The sequence below is a fragment of the Oreochromis aureus genome, linkage group 16 (assembly GCF_013358895.1).
Source record: "Oreochromis aureus strain Israel breed Guangdong linkage group 16, ZZ_aureus, whole genome shotgun sequence".
Taxonomy (NCBI): Eukaryota; Metazoa; Chordata; class Actinopteri; order Cichliformes; family Cichlidae; genus Oreochromis; species Oreochromis aureus.
The window spans coordinates 34,282,806-34,300,931 of NC_052957.1; the positions used below are offsets into that span (position 1 = coordinate 34,282,806).

Genomic DNA, 18,126 nt, shown 5'->3' on the forward strand with positions numbered 1-18,126 from the left:
ACTGAAGAAGTCACTTGGATGAGTGACGAAACGTTTCTCCCACAAAACGCTACGTCCAGATGAACAGATTCAACTTTTGGAGATTTACTTTCCTGGATGATTGAGAATGCATCAAGACATATTGTGGAAGTGCTAACATGTAAATTAGCAATGTATGCAATGTTGCCATTTGTTACAGTATAGTAAGACAACAAAATATCTTTTTCTACACGATATATATGAATGCTGTTGTGATCAAGTCCTGATGGGTATAACAACAAAAATGTACTGCAAGAGCAGCACTATTGTATCCAGCAGTGCAACATGTGTGAACACTTATGAAGAGCGTTGTCGTTGCAAATCCTTGGTCGGACCTGTGAGACAGTCTGTGGTCTGTGATCTGACCGACCATGTCAGGACAGATTAGCTCCACCAGCGTCTTCTGTTACGCCCCAGTCTAGGGGTACAGGAACGTAACATAAGAGTTAAAAAAGGAGCTTGTGGGATGGTTGCAGCAGCTTCTGCTCCCACATCCACCACCAAACCTCCAGTCGCATCAACCAGCCGAGGTTTCGACTTTGCAATTACCCCTTTATCCAACAGCTATGCTGTCAGACACTGCTTAATTTCTGCCTTTTTAGCATTCAAAGGTATACTAACATTAAACAAATTTGTCACCAACAACAAATCTGACTTTGTGCATCGATCCAACTTATCCATGGTGGGTCGTTGCACAAAATCATCCACGTCAAAAGTCATTGTGGCTAGTTTACCCCCAACACTACAAGAAAACTGCCAACCAAAAACTGTAGACAACCTACAAAACACAATGAGCAAAAAGAACGGCAAAAGAAAAGAGCGGACGAGCCCCCACTTTATGTTACGCCCCAGTCTAGGGGTACAGGAATGTAACATAAGAGTTAAAAAAGGAAGTGACCCCGCCCTGGGTCCCAAAACCATACACAGAAAAACCAATTTCTTAGTGAACGGTGGTTTATTTTTCTACACTGAAAATGAAGCTCCGGGGTGAACAAAGGCCAAAATAACAACAAAACAGACTAAGTCAAGAGAGGAGGTGTTGTCTAAAACCCTATGTGAAACAAAAACCAAACGAAAGACAAACGCTACACCTAACTCCCTAACTGAGATAAACAGGAGAAAACAGTACAAGGAAAAATAATAAGGAAGCTCACCCGTTCTGTTTCAGTGCTATTTACAATGTGCTATTTACAAGTGAAAACTGATGTACACACTACATACAAAGCTCGGTAAGTCACGAGAATCTCAAACACAAATGTCACAGGTTTTGGAAGCCAGGGTCAGGTCTGCTGCTGCTGTCAGTGGCTACCCCGGGACAACTGCTGGTGAGGGATTTTGAAAAGAGCCACATGATCAGGGACCAATCAGCCGCCGTCAGCTTCTCCAATCAGGGACCTGCAGAGACTTAAAGACAGAGCACAACAAAAGTACACAGCCGGCCAAGGGCCGTAACACCCCCCTTCCCAAGACCAAACATCTCCTCTATAGATGTTTGGCACTTAGGACTGGAGAAAACCACGCGACAGTGCATCCATTATCCTCCATAAACCAGCCGGGATTACCTGGTGGGAAAGGTCACCGTGAGGTCAGGGAAATTCCCCTCTGTGCTAATGATGGAAAATGTTCACATAACCAGGGTTCAAAGGTCACTGCTGTCAACATGATGAACATCGCACTTACTTTTTGGTCTTATGTGCTGTGAAGAAACATGATTTGGGGTATGTTAATCATTAACTAAAATATTATAGATCAGTTATCCATATCAACATGTTGGTTACCAGAGCTTGGAAAATCTGTCCTCATAATTCTCCATTAAACTGTTCTGGTGCTACAGGAACAAGTTCCATGAAGCTGAAATTTTGTTACTTTGTGTTAAAATAATGATAAACCACAAACGTCAGGTGTCCTTATTAACCTTTACAGATGTGAAATCCTAAGATATTAATTTAGGTTACGGTTCAGGTTTATTTGGCAGTAACACAAATTTTCTTACAATTTTTTAACTCTACAGTGGATTGGAGATTTTAAAGTGGTTTTAGGCTGTTCGCTCAGTTCTGAGCTGCAAAATCTGAAATCTGAACCATGCATTTTCACTCTTTGCTTGCCCCTTCGGCCCTGCTTGCCCGATTTTCACTCAAAGTGAATTGAATACAAACGTACGGGGTTTTGTGCAAACCACGTCTCATGAGCAAAGCTGCTGACACTTATGGTGAAGCGGTACAATATTTGACTTTGTCTTCAGTTCAGACACATTTTTGGTCTCAGGCTATATTCTCCCAGTATTTCACAGGCGTCCCTTTTCATTTAGCAAACTTTTAACGTTCAACATACTTTTTCTTCAGGAATGGAGTCTTGCATGGTGAGCGTGCATACAGGCCATGGTGTGCATTACTTATTGTTTTTTTTTCTTTGAAACTATTGCACCTGATGATTCCAGGTCCTTTTGTAGTTTTGGTCCTCGGCACTTGGACAACTCTTCTGACAATTTTCACTCCTGTCTGAAATCTTGTGGGGAGCATCTGGTCATGGCCGGTTTATGGTGAAATTATGTTCTTTCTTCTTCCAGATTATGGCTCCCATAGTACTCACAGGAACCTTCTTTGAGCCACTGTATAGTGACTGGACCAAGGTACAGTAAATCTGCTAAATTCATATCTAAAACTACGTTTTTTTTTCACCCCCACTAATGGAGGTGCCCAATCTAGAATTGGTCTCACTCATTTCCACCAATGAAAGACTAGCACCACAAAACTGCTAGTTCCAAACTACCAAAATTATGTCCACCTTAATTTCCATCTCGTGGAACTTTTTTTGTTAAACTAACACCAGAAAATATTTGTTTGTTAGATCTGCTGAGTGAAAAGTGAAAAAAAAGTGAAAAAGGAGATACCATTTAAAAGCAGCCCAACTCTCTTTAATTTAATATTCATCAAATCAGAGTAAGTGACAAAAAAAAAGAAGAAGGGAAAAACCAAAATGCACACCTCGTACCTGTAATGACCTATTTTACACAATGCCTGGTTGGGGCAAAGAAATATCCCAAACGTTTTGACTTTTCTTTCAGATTTGTTGTTATTGTCATGTGGAGTCGCCGTGCTCAGGATTTAGAGCACGTCGTGTACTAATCTGGAAGGTTGATGGTTCGATCCTTCCAGTCTGCACACCAAAGTATCCTTGGACAACATACCGAACCACAAGTTGCTCCTGATGTGTCCAGAGTGTCAGTCTTGTCAGAAAGCCCTTAGGAATAGAAACAAGTATTTGCATGAATGTAGGTGTAAAAGTGCTTTGAGTGCTCAAGCAGAGTAGAAAAGCACTATATAAGAACCAGTCAGTTCATTCTGTGTCTGTCAGACATTCATATTGTGGTTTCAAATAATGCTGTATAGTGCTCCCTGTGAGCCAAAACTCCAGGCTTTAAACTGCTTTAAATGCTACGTTTAGTTGGGATTCATTTTATCTGTATGTATCCATTTGTCATAATTAGCATCACATATTTGTGTTTTGTTTTTACTGCACACAGTGTACTGTGGAGAAGGACTGGAACTGTTACTGTGATACTAACAGACGCAGGAACGGGGCCTCTGTCACAAACCTGTCCTTAAATGCACCCCAGCTCTGCCTTTATGCAGGTCTGAGGAGGATAAGAAGTGGTTGCCATGGTGATGGGTGAGGTGGCGTCTACACACAAGAAGTGGCCAAGAAGAAACCTGAGCCGACATTAGACCCAAGGCCACCCTAAACTCTGTTGACCGTCTTAGTGTCCGGTTTATCACATAGTAAAAAGCATTAACCGTCTGGCTGTGGGGCTCTTTGTTCGTTTGGATCTCCCGAGGCAGCAAAGAGACACGGCAGCGTCTATTTGGTCATCTGCCAAAGAGCAGAGGATGTCTCCCAAGTACAGTTCAAGAATCAAACACGTCTCCTTTAAGGTTCCTGCTATGACTAAGAGAACTGAAAAGAATTATGCAGTAGTAACAAACACATCTGGCAGCTACAACACTGTTACAATAGCATTGCTTGTGATATTTTTCAGTTTTAACAGAAGATGTACCAAAACATTTTTAGTAGTTTATTCTTGAATCAAAATCACCTTAAAACAACATCAGCAGCTTTTTTTCCTGAAAGTGAGGAACTGGCCTACCAACAACAACTCAGCTCTATCCAGTTTACTCCATTTATGTGTTTATTGTGGCTCTATGGCTCAGTCTAACATTGCACTCGCCGTGTTTGGGGGAACAAAGAGTCTAACAGAGAGCAATGCAAGTGTAACTCATAGAAACACAAAGTATATGGAGATGCACTGTGTTCAAAGAAGCTATTACCTATTACCTAGATTCTGGTGCTTTACTTGCACTTGGCAGCCTGCATGAAATACTATGTGTAAAGGACAGTCTGTTTTAAACTGCTCAAATTTTAATACCACCAATTTGCACATCATAGGCCATTTAGTAAATATTTGATCATCAAGCAAGACCCTGTAAGTCACTATCATGAGAACAAGATTCTGTCAAACACCCAGTAACACCTTCACCCAGAGAAACCCCAAAAGTTAGCAGTGACACACAAACAGCTCCCAGTCCCACATACATGTTCAAGGCTCAAAATGTCTTTTTAAAAACCAACAGTCAGATTTAAAGACACAAGAATCACAGTGCTGTGCCATTACTCATCACCTCACCTTTGGGACGCTTAACAAATGATGTATTACTAATTTTTAGTTTAAAACAAGACAAAATAGGGGGTTAAACTCTAAAAATCCACTCCCTCCTACAGAGTTTGTTTGCTGTTTCTGGTGATTGGTGAGGGCTAAATGACAGCACTGGTTAGGGGATGGGACTAAACAGACCCTGAGCTTTCTGTGTGTTCTGGGTTAGGAAATCAGATCCTCAGAGTTAGGCCAACTGCTGGGGCAGCAGGCTGTGGGTGAGGCCGGGCTGAGGCACTGCTGGTGATCCAGGCACTGCTGGTGATCCTCGTCGGTACTGCCGTTATGTTGTGACCAGAGCTGATGGCTGACCACCACCCTGAAGGACAACACAGGAGAGGGCAGCAGAGTTCACTTAGAGATCAGTGTGCAATAAATCCACATCCTTTATTACTCTAACTTCCATGTGATAGGTGTGTTACTGGAATAAACCCTATACCTGGCTCTGGAAGGGCTAACCACGTCCTGTCTGTTGTGTTCAAACCTGGAGCTGTACTTACACCACTACAAAGACAGACTAATTTCAGCATTTTAAAGGAGCCAGTTTCGCTTCTAGTTTTATTTTTTCCTTTAAATGTTCTGCAGTTTCTCACCATGTGAGCAGGGTCACTGGTTCCCAGATGGACTCCTTGCTGGCAGAGTGGTCTCAGTAGGCTGATACCTGCACATAAGACAAAGCAAACCTGAGCTGCAGTTTCACTGTTTTCCCTTCCCTCTGTCTCTGTGGCCACACGCCAAAGTCACAGCAACCCAGCTGAATACATGTAACAGTGAAGTTGCACATGGACCAGCAGAAGATGAACAACGTTAGTGCCCCCTAGCTCACTGGAGTAACCACAGCTTAAAATAAATAAATCAGAAATAACAGATAACAATCATGAGTCGCATGAGCTGCAATACTTTTTCTATATGTTTATTTGATGTTATTATTAGTTTATTTTGCCAGAATGGTTTTTACCACCATACACACTAGGGTTGGGTGATATGTAAAAATTTTCCAACCGACAATCATCAGTCCAATAACCAACGATAGGCGATATATTCACGCATGTGCAGACTATTTGATGGGCGGAGCAATGCAATCATGCACGGACTGATTTGCGTGTTTAAGTCTAGCAGGACAAGCACAGAGATGAGTCCACTGTCAGGAGATCATTTGTAACCTTCACTAAAGCTCTTTCTGCTCTATGTTGGTACAGGGCATTGAAGATGACAACAGTGGGTGAATTATATCCTTAAACTTAGTTACAGCACTTTCAGAAAGACATCTACTGTGGGATATAGATTCATTTAAACCAACATAATCATCCTGCTATTACCAGGTTTCTGTAAGGTTCATCAATTATTAACTCATGACCTGATGTTTAATAGTCCACATTTCACTGATTTACTCTTTGATGCAGATGTGGATAGCGGATTGTTCTATCTTTGGGATGTTTTATGCTGAAATAGTTTACTGATTTATGGTTGTTTCTTTAATGGTCTGGGAGTAGACACAGTCTCTAGAGGGGTGGGGTTTTCTCCCAAATATCTATAATACCTGCATCATTTTTGGACACCACTCAGACAGCCAGCATGTTCTCTTAGGGAGAACATGCAGCTAAACATATCAATCCTGTTGCAAATGGGGGATCAGAGAAAACTACAGAATCTGACAGTGTTTTGACAAAGCTACAGTTATCCTGAACTGCAAAACCTAAACAAATAATATCAGTCAGGTGACCTTTATGTTCTGATTTCAAAACAGCTGTGCACATACATTTCGCCCTGTTGTTCCAGTACTTCTGCTCCCACTGATCCAGTAGGATGTTGAGGTATCTTGGACACTCAAAGAAGTGAAGGTAGCGAGATGATGATGGTGATGGGAAAACACGCTCAAACTCTCCTCGACGGTTCAGCTCATCTTCACTCTCTGCCAGAACCCGGATTTCCTCTGGAGTCAAAACATCCAACACTGTTGGCATTAAGTCCTGATAGAGAGAATGAAATTCACAAGGTCATAACTGCTTCTTTGTTTTATTGCTAATAATGAAACCAGTGCTTGACTCTGTTTCCACCACAAACAACCAAGTAATGAATAATAACCAAAAAACCTTAACATGTAGCTGTATGCACTTATGTTTACTGTTAAACTTCAGTCTAATAAAGTCAGTGTGTAAAACTGTTTAATCATCTCAGTCAGCAAACACTATATATCATTAGTGTTTTACTTCCCTTCTGTGTGTGCGTGTGTGTGTGTGTGTTTACCCGGTTAGCGTCACCCTGTGTCAGATAAAAGGCTCTTTTGACCTTCTCATCAGCAGACAGATCCACTTTGGTCCTCTCTCCACTCCCTGCACACAAACTACAAACAAACAAGTGCACACACGTTCATGACGAGGTCATTTCTGAGGCTGCAGCTAAAAACCCAGACGGGTAGTGTCTTATTTTTACCTGCTGGTGGAGCTGGATGCACTGCTGCAGGGGGTAACCACATCTTCTCTTGAAGGAATACGAAAGCCAGCCAAGTTCAGGAGATCTTTGATCATCTGACCCTTTATGGAAACATCCAGCCCCGTGTTGGAGTGAAGGCTGGATCAGAGTTACAGATGGAGTTAAAGGTAACGTTTTTTAAAAGAAATGTGTTAATTTAATGTGTGCGCAGGGGTTAGTTACCTAGGCGATATGTTCACTTCCAGAATCCAGGGTTTGAGATTCTCGTCCAGCATGATGTCGAAGCCAAACAGCTCGTGGCAGCTGTAAGGTGTCCGAACATGCAACTTCATCAGGCTGTTAACATACGGCTCGGACCTGGCCACGACACAGCAGGGAGGAAGCTGATTTCAGCATCTTAATCATTATCCTAATGCACAGTTTTATCTTCAGAAAATACATACAGGGGTCTTTTCTTATAACAACCTTTTTGGCTTTAAAGGTTTGTGAGGTTTTAGAGCATTTTTTATTATTACTATTATTATAATTAGTCCTTTATTTATCCAGGTAAAAAATCTCACCGAGATTAAAAATCTAATTTCCAAGAGAGACCTGGGATCATGGCAACAAAAGTCAAAATACATGTATCACATAAGTATATAACATTTAAAACAAATACAATACAATATCCTGTACGAACATGTGAAAAATATACAACAACAGATCAAACTAAGAGCAACATAAAAAAAAAAAAAAAAAAATCACACTGAGTAAAAGACAACTCTTTTACTCAGTGTAAATGGACGTTCCTCAGTGGAAAGATTACAATGTCTGCATTGAAATACCCAATCTAAAGAAATATCACAGAGACACAGGCTACAAAAATAAAAACAAAGATTAAAATCAAATACCAATATTGTCTCTAGATAAATGGTACTCAGTTGTAAAGCAATTAAAACTGGGAAAAGAACTTAGACCTTTGAGCTAGAACACTTAAACGATGGGTGGGAAAAGGTATAACAGCTATGTGTACACAGTTAACTGTGTATGTTCCTCAGTGGATCCAACGGCGGCATGCGAGCGTCCATGAAGTTATAAAAAAACAAAAAAACAAAAGATGGATGAGAAACTTTGGTGTGAAAGACCTCGACTGGCTGGCACAGAGTCCTGACCTGATTAGAACACCTTTGGGATGAATTACAGCCATTAAACCCAAGAGATTAACAAAGGAATTAGGGCTGGGCCATATCATACCGTTCACGGTAATACCGGTATAATGTTGGGCAACGATAAGAAAATGAAATATCGCGATAGAATATGGGTAAAACGCGCATGCGCAGTGCCTTTGTTTTCATACGCACATGGCGGAAAAAGCATGTCGGCGACGGAGAATGAGAAGGGCGAAAGCGGATCGTTGAATGAAACGGATGAACCAGAATTGGTTTGTAAAAATTGTGCAACTTCAGTGGTGTGGAACTGGTTTGGCTTTCGTCCGTCAGATACCCAACAAACCACTATTTTTGGTAGCGCATGCAAGTGGGCTGTTGTTATTACCATGTTTTTTGGAAAATAAGGCACAGTCAATCAATCCTTTGATTTTCTGAAAAATCGACAGTGCGCCCTATATTCCGGTGCATCTTATTTATGAATTTTGGTTGTGCTTACTGACCGCAAACCGATTTTATGTGGTACACTGCGCTCAAAAATCTGTCAAAAAATATTTTAGTACGACTTTGCTAAGCTACGAAGCCGCACCGCTTGATGGATTGTCGGAGCATTATGGCTACCATAGTCAAGAGTCTGGCGGAGTAACACGTTCTGTGCTTCAACATAATATTACCGTATTGTGTGTGTAACCTCTTAAGTTTTGTGGATATTATACATGGTTATGCTGAGGATATGTCGGCCAGTTTCCACTGGAAATGCCTTTTGGTTAAACTGTCAGCAAGGAATTTGCATTTGCACATAAAAAACAGCTGTTTGTTTAAGTGAAAGCACATTGATGGGTCTTTTTTGAACTAATAAAGTTGTGGAGTTGTAAAGTATTTTGTTTTGCGTCAATTATATCGTCAGTTATATCGTTGTCGCAAATTTTCAAATATATATCGTGATAAATATTTTTGGCCATATTGCCCTGCCCTAACTGGAATGTCACTCCAGTTCATGTGTGTGAAGTTAGACAAAGACTTTTGACATTATAGTGTCTGTGAGTCTGTGTGTGAGTCTGTCTGTGAGTGTCTATGAGTCTGTCTGTGAGCCTGTCTGTGAGTGTCTGTGAGCCTGTCTGTGAGTGTCTCTGAGTCTGTCTGTGAGTGTCTGTGAGTTTGTCTATGAGTCTGTCTGTAAGTGTCTATGAGTGTCTGTGAGTCTGTCTATGACTCTGTAAGTGTCTATGAGTCTGTCTATGAGTCTGTCTGTAAGTGTCTATGAGTGTCTGTGAGTCTGTCTGTGAGTGTCTATGAGTGTCTGTGAGTCTGCCTGTGAGTGTCTATGAGTGTCTGTGAGTCTGTCTGTGAGTCTGTCTGTAAGTGTCTATGAGTGTCTATGAGTGTCTGTGAGTCTGTCTGTAAGTGTCTATGAGTGTCTGTGAGTGTCTATGAGTGTCTGTGAGTCTGTCTGTAAGTGTCTATGAGTCTGTCTATGAGTCTGTCTGTAAGTGTCTATGAGTGTCTATGAGTCTGTTTGTAAGTGTCTATGAGTGTCTGTGAGTGTCTATGAGTGTCTGTGAGTCTGTCTGTGAGTGTCTATGAGTGTCTGTGAGTGTCTGTGAGTCTGTCTGTGAGTGTCTGAGTGTCTGTGAGTCTGTCTATGAGTGTCTGTGAGTCTGTGAGTGTCTTTGTGTCTGTCTGTGAGTCAGTCTATGAGTCTGTGAGTCTGTCTGTCTTTGTGTCTGTCTATGAGTCTGTGAGTGTCTTTGAGTCTGTCTGTAAGTGTCTATGAGTGTCTGTGAGTGTCTGTGAGTGTCTGTGAGTGTCTATGAGTGTCTGTGAGTCTGTCTGTGAGTGTCTATGAGTGTCTATGAGTGTCTGTGAGTCTGTCTGTGAGTGTCTGTGAGTGTCTGTGAGTCTCTGTGAGTCTGTCTGTGAGTGTCTATGAGTGTCTATGAGTCTGTCTGTGAGCCTGTCTGTGAGTGTCTATGAGTCTGTCTGTGAGCCTGTCTGTGAGGGTCTATGAGTCTGTCTGTGAGCGTCTGTAAGTGTCTATGAGTGTCTGTGAGTCTGTCTATGAGTCTGTAAGTGTCTATGAATGTCTGTGAGTCTGTCTGTAAGTGTCTATGAGTGTCTGTGAGTGTCTGTGACTCTGTCTATGAGTCTGTCTGTAAGTGTCTATGAGTGTCTGTGAGTCTGTCTGTCTTTGTGTCCGTCTATGAGTCTGTGAGTGTCTTTGAGTCTGTCTGTGAGTGTCTGTGAGTCTGTCTATGAGTGTCTGTGAGTCTGTCTTTGAGTCTGTCTGTTAGTGTCTGTGAGTCTGAGTGTCTGTGAGTCTGTCTATGAGTGTCTGTGAGTCTGTCTATGAGTCTGTGAGTGTCTGTGAGTCTGTCTTTGAGTCTGTCTTTGAGTCTGTCTGTGAGTGTCTCTGTGTCTGTCCGTGAGTCTGTCTGTGAGTGTCTCTGAGTCTGTCTGTGAGTCTGTCTCTGAGTGTTTCTGAGTCTGTGTATGAGTGTCTGTGAGTCTGTCTATGAGTGTTTGTGAGTCTGTCTGTGAGTCTGTCTGTGAGTGTCTGTGAGTCTGTCTGTAAGTGTCTATGAGTCTGTCTATGAGTCTGTCTGTAAGTGTCTATGAGTGTCTGTGAGTGTCTACGAGTGTCTATGAGTGTCTGTGAGTCTGTCTGTGAGTCTGTCTGTAAGTGTCTATGAGTGTCTGTGAGTGTCTATGAGTGTCTGTGAGTCTGTCTGTGAGTGTCTATGACTGTCTATGAGTGTCTGTGAGTCTGTCTGTGAGTGTCTGTGAGTGTCTGTGAGTCTCTGTGAGTCTGTCTGTGAGTGTCTATGAGTGTCTGTGAGTCTGTGAGTGTTTATGAGTCTGTCTGTGAGCCTGTCTGTGAGTCTGTCTATGAGTCTGTCTGTAAGTGTCTATGAGTGTCTGTGAGTCTGTCTATGAGTCTGTAAGTGTCTATGAATGTCTGTGAGTCTGTCTGTAAGTGTCTATGAGTGTCTGTGAGTGTCTGTGACTCTGTCTATGAGTCTGTCTGTAAGTGTCTATGAGTGTCTGTGAGTCTGTCTGTCTTTGTGTCCGTCTATGAGTCTGTGAGTGTCTTTGAGTCTGTCTGTGAGTGTCTGTGAGTCTGTCTATGAGTGTCTGTGAGTCTGTCTATGAGTCTGTGAGTGTCTTTCAGTCTGTCTGTGAGTGTCTGTGAGTGTCTGTGAGTCTGTGAGTGTCTGTGAGTCTGTCTATGAGTGTCTGTGAGTCTGTCTTTGAGTCTGTCTGTTAGTGTCTGTGAGTCTGAGTGTCTGTGAGTCTGTCTATGAGTCTGTGAGTGTCTGTGAGTCTGTCTGTGAGTGTCTCTGTGTCTGTCCGTGAGTCTGTCTGTGAGTGTCTCTGAGTCTGTCTGTGAGTCTGTCTCTGAGTGTTTCTGAGTCTGTGTATGAGTGTCTGTGAGTCTGTCTATGAGTGTTTGTGAGTCTGTCTGTGAGTCTGTCTGTGAGTGTCTGTGAGTCTGTCTGTAAGTGTCTATGAGTCTGTCTATGAGTCTGTCTGTAAGTGTCTATGAGTGTCTACGAGTGTCTATGAGTGTCTGTGAGTCTGTCTGTGAGTCTGTCTGTAAGTGTCTATGAGTGTCTGTGAGTGTCTATGAGTGTCTGTGAGTGTCTTTGAGTCTGTCTGTGAGTGTCTATGACTGTCTATGAGTGTCTGTGAGTCTGTCTGTGAGTGTCTGTGAGTGTCTGTGAGTCTCTGTGAGTCTCTGTGAGTCTGTCTGTGAGTGTCTATGAGTGTCTGTGAGTCTGTGAGTGTTTATGAGTCTGTCTGTGAGCCTGTCTGTGAGTCTGTCTATGAGTCTGTCTGTAAGTGTCTATGAGTGTCTGTGAGTCTGTCTATGAGTCTGTAAGTGTCTATGAATGTCTGTGAGTCTGTCTGTAAGTGTCTATGAGTGTCTGTGAGTGTCTGTGACTCTGTCTATGAGTCTGTCTGTAAGTGTCTATGAGTGTCTGTGAGTCTGTCTGTCTTTGTGTCGGTCTATGAGTCTGTGAGTGTCTGTGAGTCTGTCTGTGAGTGTCTGTGAGTCTCTGTGAGTCTGTCTGTGAGTGTCTATGAGTGTCTGTGAGTCTGTGAGTGTTTATGAGTCTGTCTGTGAGCCTGTCTGTGAGTCTGTCTATGAGTCTGTCTGTAAGTGTCTATGAGTGTCTGTGAGTCTGTCTATGAGTCTGTAAGTGTCTATGAATGTCTGTGAGTCTGTCTGTAAGTGTCTATGAGTGTCTGTGAGTGTCTGTGACTCTGTCTATGAGTCTGTCTGTAAGTGTCTATGAGTGTCTGTGAGTCTGTCTGTCTTTGTGTCGGTCTATGAGTCTGTGAGTGTCTTTGAGTCTGTCTGTTAGTGTCTGTGAGTCTGAGTGTGAGTCTGTCTATGAGTGTCTGTGAGTCTGTCTATGAGTCTGTGAGTGTCTTTCAGTCTGTCTGTGAGTGTCTGTGAGTGTCTGTGAGTCTGTCTATGAGTGTCTGTGAGTCTGTCTGTGAGTGTCTTTGTGTCTGTCTGTGAGTCTGTCTGTGAGTGTCTGTGAGTGTCTGTGAGTGTCTGTGAGTGTCTTTGAGTCTGTCTGTAAGTGTCTGTGAGTGTCTGTGAGTCTGTCTGTCTTTGTGTCTATGAGTGTCTGTGAGTCTGTCTGTCTTTGTGTCTATGAGTGTCTGTGAGTCTGTCTGTCTTTGTGTCTGTCTATGAGTCTGTGAGTGTCTTTGAGTCTGTCTGTGAGTGTCTGTGAGTCTGAGTGTCTGTGAGTCTGTCTATGAGTGTCTGTGAGTCTGTCTTTGAGTCTGTCTGTGAGTGTCTTTGTGTCTGTCCGTGAGTCTGTCTATGAGTGTCTGTGAGTCTGTCTTTGAGTGTCTGTGAGTGTCTTTGTGTCTGTCCGTGAGTCTGTCTGTGAGTGTCTCTGAGTCTGTCTGTGAGTGTCTGTGAGTCTGTCTATGAGTGTCTGTGAGTCTGTCTTTGAGTCTGTCTGTGAGTGTCTTTGTGTCTGTCCGTGAGTCTGTCTGTGAGTGTCTCTGAGTCTGTCTGTGAGTCTGTCTGTGAGTGTCTATGAGTGTCTGTGAGTCTGTCTGTGAGTGTCTATGAGTGTCTGTGAGTCTGTCTGTGAGTGTCTATGAGTGTCTATGAGTCTGTCTGTGAGCCTGTCTGTGAGTGTCTATGAGTCTGTCTGTGTGTCTGTCTGTCTTTGTGTCTGTCTGTGAGTGTCTGTGTGTCTGTCTTTGAGTCCGTCTGTGAGCGTCTGTGTCTGTCTGTGTGTCTGTCTATGAGTCCGTCTGTGAGTGTCTGTGAGTCTGTCTGTGAGTGTCTGTGTGTCTCTCTGTGAGTCCGTCTGTGAGTGTCTGTGAGTCTGTCTGTGAGTGTCTGTGAGTCTGTCTGTGAGTCTGTCTGTGTCTGTCAGTCCGTCTGTGTGTCTGTCTATGAGTCTGTCTGTGTGTCTGTCTATGAGTGTCTGTGAGTCTGTCTGTGAGTGTCTGTGTCTGTCTGTGTCTGTCTATGAGTCCGTCTGTGAGTGTATGTGAGTCTGTCTGTAAGTGTCTGTGAGTCTGTCTATGAGTGTCTGTGAGTCTGTCTGTGAGTGTCTGTGTCTTTGAGTCTGTCTGTGAGTGTCTTTGTGTCTCTCTGTGAGTCTGTCTGTGAGTGTCTTTGAGTCTGTCTGTGAGTGTCTGTGAGTCTGTCTTTGAGTCTGTCTATGAGAGTCTGTGAGTCTGTCTTTGAGTTTGTCTATGAGAGTCTGTGAGTCTGTCTGTGAGTGTCTTTGTGTCTCTCTGTGAGTCTGTCTGTGAGTGTGTCTTTGAGTCTGTCTGTGAGTGTCTGTGTGTCTGTTTCTGTCTATGAGTCTGTCTGTGAGTGTCTGTCTGTGTGTCTGTGAGTCTGTCTTTGAGTCTGTCTGTGAGTCTGTCTGTGAGTCTTTCTGTGAGTCTGTCTGTGAGTCTGTCTGTGAGTCTATGAGTCTGTCTATGAGTGTCTGTGAGTCTGTCTATGAGTGTCTGTGAGTCTATGAGTCTGTCTATGAGTCTGTCCATTGCACGAGTAGTTTTTGGATTCAGACAGTTTTAGCTAAAAGATATAATAAAAGTATAAACTGGTCTCTGCAGCCAGTCACTGGGCGGGCAAACTCACGCTATGATAGTTTTGATCACGATGTCTTTAATCTTCTCCCATATCAGGGTGGTATTGACTCCCTTTGACCCAAGGTACTGCCACAAGGCCTTCAAAGCCCTGAAAACACAAAGTAAACACAAGCTGTGAGCAAATATCCTCTCAAGTCATACATACAGAAACAGCAAAGACATTCTACACTACACTGGACTATTGTATTTCCTTATCAGGTTATACTAAAAGCTCCTTGATAAGCTGTTCATTGGTCCAAAACGCTACAGCCAGAGAACGGACGAGGAGTAGAAACTGGCTCATTCCAACGAAAACTCTTCCAAAATAAGCTTAACAACATGGTGTATGCTATGCAGTGAGGAGAGCTCAGACCTCTACATTAAAACAAACAAACAGCCATTCCATAAAAGCATGGCACAGCATAGAAAAGCCACCACAACAGGACAAGACGTATTTGTACATGTGTCTAAAGGTCAAAAGGTCACATTCTCTACGATTCACGCTTCAGCTCAATTCTCTGTGTTACCATTTGTGCCCCTGGCAGGCCTTGTAATCGCTGTTGGTCTGGTATTCAGAGTTCTTCTTGTTGACACTGTAGTTGGTCAGGTGCATGAACTTATTACTCAGAGTCTTCATGGAAGACGAATACCTAGAGGTGTGGACAGATGATAACTGAATCTCATTCATATGCATTCCATGTGAATTTAAGTGGCATGTTCAACGTGGTGGAAAACTCACTTGCAGCTAGCAAATCGAACCAGTCCATCTGAGAACATATAGATTCTGAGTGGGTTGTAAGACGTCACATAGACGTAGAGCCGCAAGTCAAACTTGTTCCCACTGATGAGGTAGGGCTTATCTAGATACCTGCAAACATCCAATTAGAGCATGTTAGTTCGCTAACATTGTGTTATGTAGGCTGCTGAGCTCTAAACTATTAAAGGATTACTCTGGGCTACTCACTTCTGAACAAGTAGAGGTCTTTTACGAGGCATCTGACTCCATTTGTGGATAACCTGAATGCCTATTCCTCTGGCTGATGCAGGCTATTGAAAAAAAAAAAGAAAGGAAACAACTAATAACAATAAACTAAAACATAAATAAAACATGATTTATTCGATTCATTTATAAATTATGTGTCATATGTGCAGGTGGATCCAAACAGTGGTTCTACAGGCAAGCCTCTGTTTGTTAACAGTGCCAACACACAGAGCTATACAATGATACTTTACGTTTTTTCCATAGTTCAACTTGTCTCTAGTTTATAATCTATAACATAACATATTTAATCATCTTAAGAAAATAAAGCGAATGTGCCTCAGACAGATGTATTGTTTGTCTGAGGCACATGTTTGTTGCCCCGTAGGTGACTTTAATATGGATCCTTACTTACATGCACACTTACACAGGACAGACTACTCTAATGGTAAATAATGTTTTGTATTCTTCTTCACATTCTACAGATCTGCTGTTATATGCAGACTTTGGATTTATATTCTATGTATACCGGTTTGGAATTCTCTGGGCAGTCGGATTTATCGAGAGAAAAGCTGCTTCCACCTCCACAACAACAAACCATCCCAGATGTAATGGAAAGTTCATCTGAATTGTTGTTTCCACAAAGACAGTGAAAGCCTGCTGCTGTCTTATTTCTGTTATTAGATTACTCACCGCCGTCTGAGCAGCTAGTTTCCTTTAGTCGATGAAATGAACTGGTGGCTTCTGCATTCATGTGTACTGTGTATGTTTTTTATGCTAATATCCCTGCTAAGTAAATCTGGCAGAAAGTGTGCTGTCCGTCTATTACAATGGGCGCTCACAGACTTGCCTGCAGATCTTTGGTACATAATATTATACTCTATGAACTGAACATACAGGTTTGATGATCCATTTTTGTTTGGCGCCCCCTTCCTCCCAGGCTTTGCGGAGCAGCTTGATGTCTTGAGGAAGAACAAAGGTCTGGGGGAAAAAATTGAACTCTTGTTTGCCGAAGCGGACTTGCATCTTGGATAGGTTCCTCCACAGCCGGTCCTTTCTCCCAATTTGAAATGTTCCTGGAAAATGGTTCAGCTGGGACACACAAATACACAAAAGTACAGTAAAAATCTGGACTTTCTCGGCGTACTATCAAGAGTAGTCCAAGTGCAGGAGCAGACCTTCTGGTGTTCTCCAAGAGCTTTGAAGCCAGGAGACTTCATGTGGTGTCCCCAGCAGCCCAGCCAGTCATGGCTTTCTGTGTGAAAACACATGTTTATCAACCAGGGTCACGAGTTACCTTTTTATCTTAACCTTTAAATATTAGACTGAAATTATTCAACATCTAATGTTTTTGTTGCCCACAACCCTAAATATACATTTTAATAAGGCATTTAACTGGTCTGGTTTAAAGTCACATCTGAAATTGAAGCAGACACACAATCAATACAAAATATTAAATTTAATTTAATTTAAATATACAGCACCAAATCACAAGAACAGTTGCACCAACAAGCTTTATATTGTAAGGTAAAGACCCCACAATAATACAAAGAAAACCTCAACAATCATATGACCCCCTATGAGTAAGCACTTTGGCGACGGTGGGAAGGAAAAACTCATTTTTAACTGTACAGAAATCATTTTAGAAAAAAGTAATCTTCTACTAACACAGCTGATTCCAGAGATTTTCAAAGAACCAATTTCAGCAATATCTGTGTGTAACATGTAACAACATGTAACAACTTACTTTTTGTGACTCTGAAGTGTGATCTGGCGATGGTTTGCTTGACAATATTAGGAGTTACGGTGCTCATCTTCCATTTTAACAGTCGCCTTTGCTCCGCAGGCAGCAGCTCCACTGCAAAGAACATACCGATTCATTCTTTTAGCGAGTAACACATGCTATAAAATACAGTATCCAGAGTTGTACACAGTGAAGAAGTGAAAATATTAACATAATAATCAACATGTGTTGGAGTAGCGTTCAGGTAGCTGCTCTGCTCTGTGTTGGTACAGGGCATTGAAGATGATAACAGTGGGTGGATTAGATTCTTAAACTAAGTTACAGCGCTTTCAGAAAGACATCTACTGTGATGAAGTCTACTCCCCACTGCTGTGTAATCAATTATTGTAAATGTAAATGTTATCAGGAAATGATCAGACAGGAGAGGGTTTTCACTGTTAAGAGGGTACAGAGGCGCAGAGAGTGTGCTCTGTGTGTTCTGAGAGGAACAGGAAGTGATTCTCTACTGCAGAGAGCTAAAACTAAGTGAGAGAGCCACCTAAAGGATTGTTCTCTGACTGGGTTATCCTCATTGTTGAAAGATTTTATTATGTTTATGTTTAGAAGTACATTTTGTTTAAGCTTTTCTAGATGTGTTTGCTCTTTTTTTACTAGAGAAGTTACGTTGTGCAAGCTTTGTGTGCTTTCCAGAGCTCTCTGACTTTCACACCCACATCCTGGGAGCATGGGAGAGGTCACACCTTGTCTTATTGTTTATTGTCATTTATGCTTTGAAATGTTTACTCATATATGCTTAGAAGTATATAATCATTTGTAGATTGAAAGAATGTCTTATCCTAGGAGGTCTGTAACAACTCTGTGTAGCATGAAGAGGGGAGTGCGTTCACTCCTCCTCAGAGTGTTCTGGCATAGATCACACGTCTCCTAGGAGAGGCCGTATCTTCTCTTGCTGATATATGGTATAGCAAACATATGT

The 18,126-nt window shown here is 42.2% G+C and overlaps 1 protein-coding gene across 7 annotated transcripts in view; it reads right to left on the minus strand.

The window, feature by feature from the left end:
- Nucleotides 1-4,075: 4,075 nt before the first annotated feature.
- Nucleotides 4,076-18,126, minus strand: part of ttll4 (tubulin tyrosine ligase-like family, member 4) — a 52,977-nt gene continuing 38,926 nt past the window's right edge. For 6 of the 7 annotated variants that reach the window (XM_039599866.1, XM_031754874.2, XM_039599864.1 and 3 more), the window contains 14 exons: nucleotides 17,154-17,264; nucleotides 16,585-16,661; nucleotides 16,304-16,498; nucleotides 15,392-15,474; nucleotides 15,167-15,295; nucleotides 14,955-15,077; nucleotides 14,438-14,536; nucleotides 7,382-7,516; nucleotides 7,160-7,297; nucleotides 6,974-7,070; nucleotides 6,486-6,696; nucleotides 5,320-5,387; nucleotides 5,166-5,230; nucleotides 4,076-5,045 (listed from right to left, as the gene is read on the minus strand). In XM_039599866.1, coding sequence (XP_039455800.1) covers nucleotides 4,892-5,045; nucleotides 5,166-5,230; nucleotides 5,320-5,387; nucleotides 6,486-6,696; nucleotides 6,974-7,070; nucleotides 7,160-7,297; nucleotides 7,382-7,516; nucleotides 14,438-14,536; nucleotides 14,955-15,077; nucleotides 15,167-15,295; nucleotides 15,392-15,474; nucleotides 16,304-16,498; nucleotides 16,585-16,661; nucleotides 17,154-17,264 — 1,685 coding nt within the window. In that variant the 3' untranslated portion in view covers nucleotides 4,076-4,891. The remainder of the gene's footprint in view (nucleotides 5,046-5,165; nucleotides 5,231-5,319; nucleotides 5,388-6,485; nucleotides 6,697-6,973; nucleotides 7,071-7,159; nucleotides 7,298-7,381; nucleotides 7,517-14,437; nucleotides 14,537-14,954; nucleotides 15,078-15,166; nucleotides 15,296-15,391; nucleotides 15,475-16,303; nucleotides 16,499-16,584; nucleotides 16,662-17,153; nucleotides 17,265-18,126) is intronic. The other variant, XM_039599868.1, reaches the window with a different exon arrangement.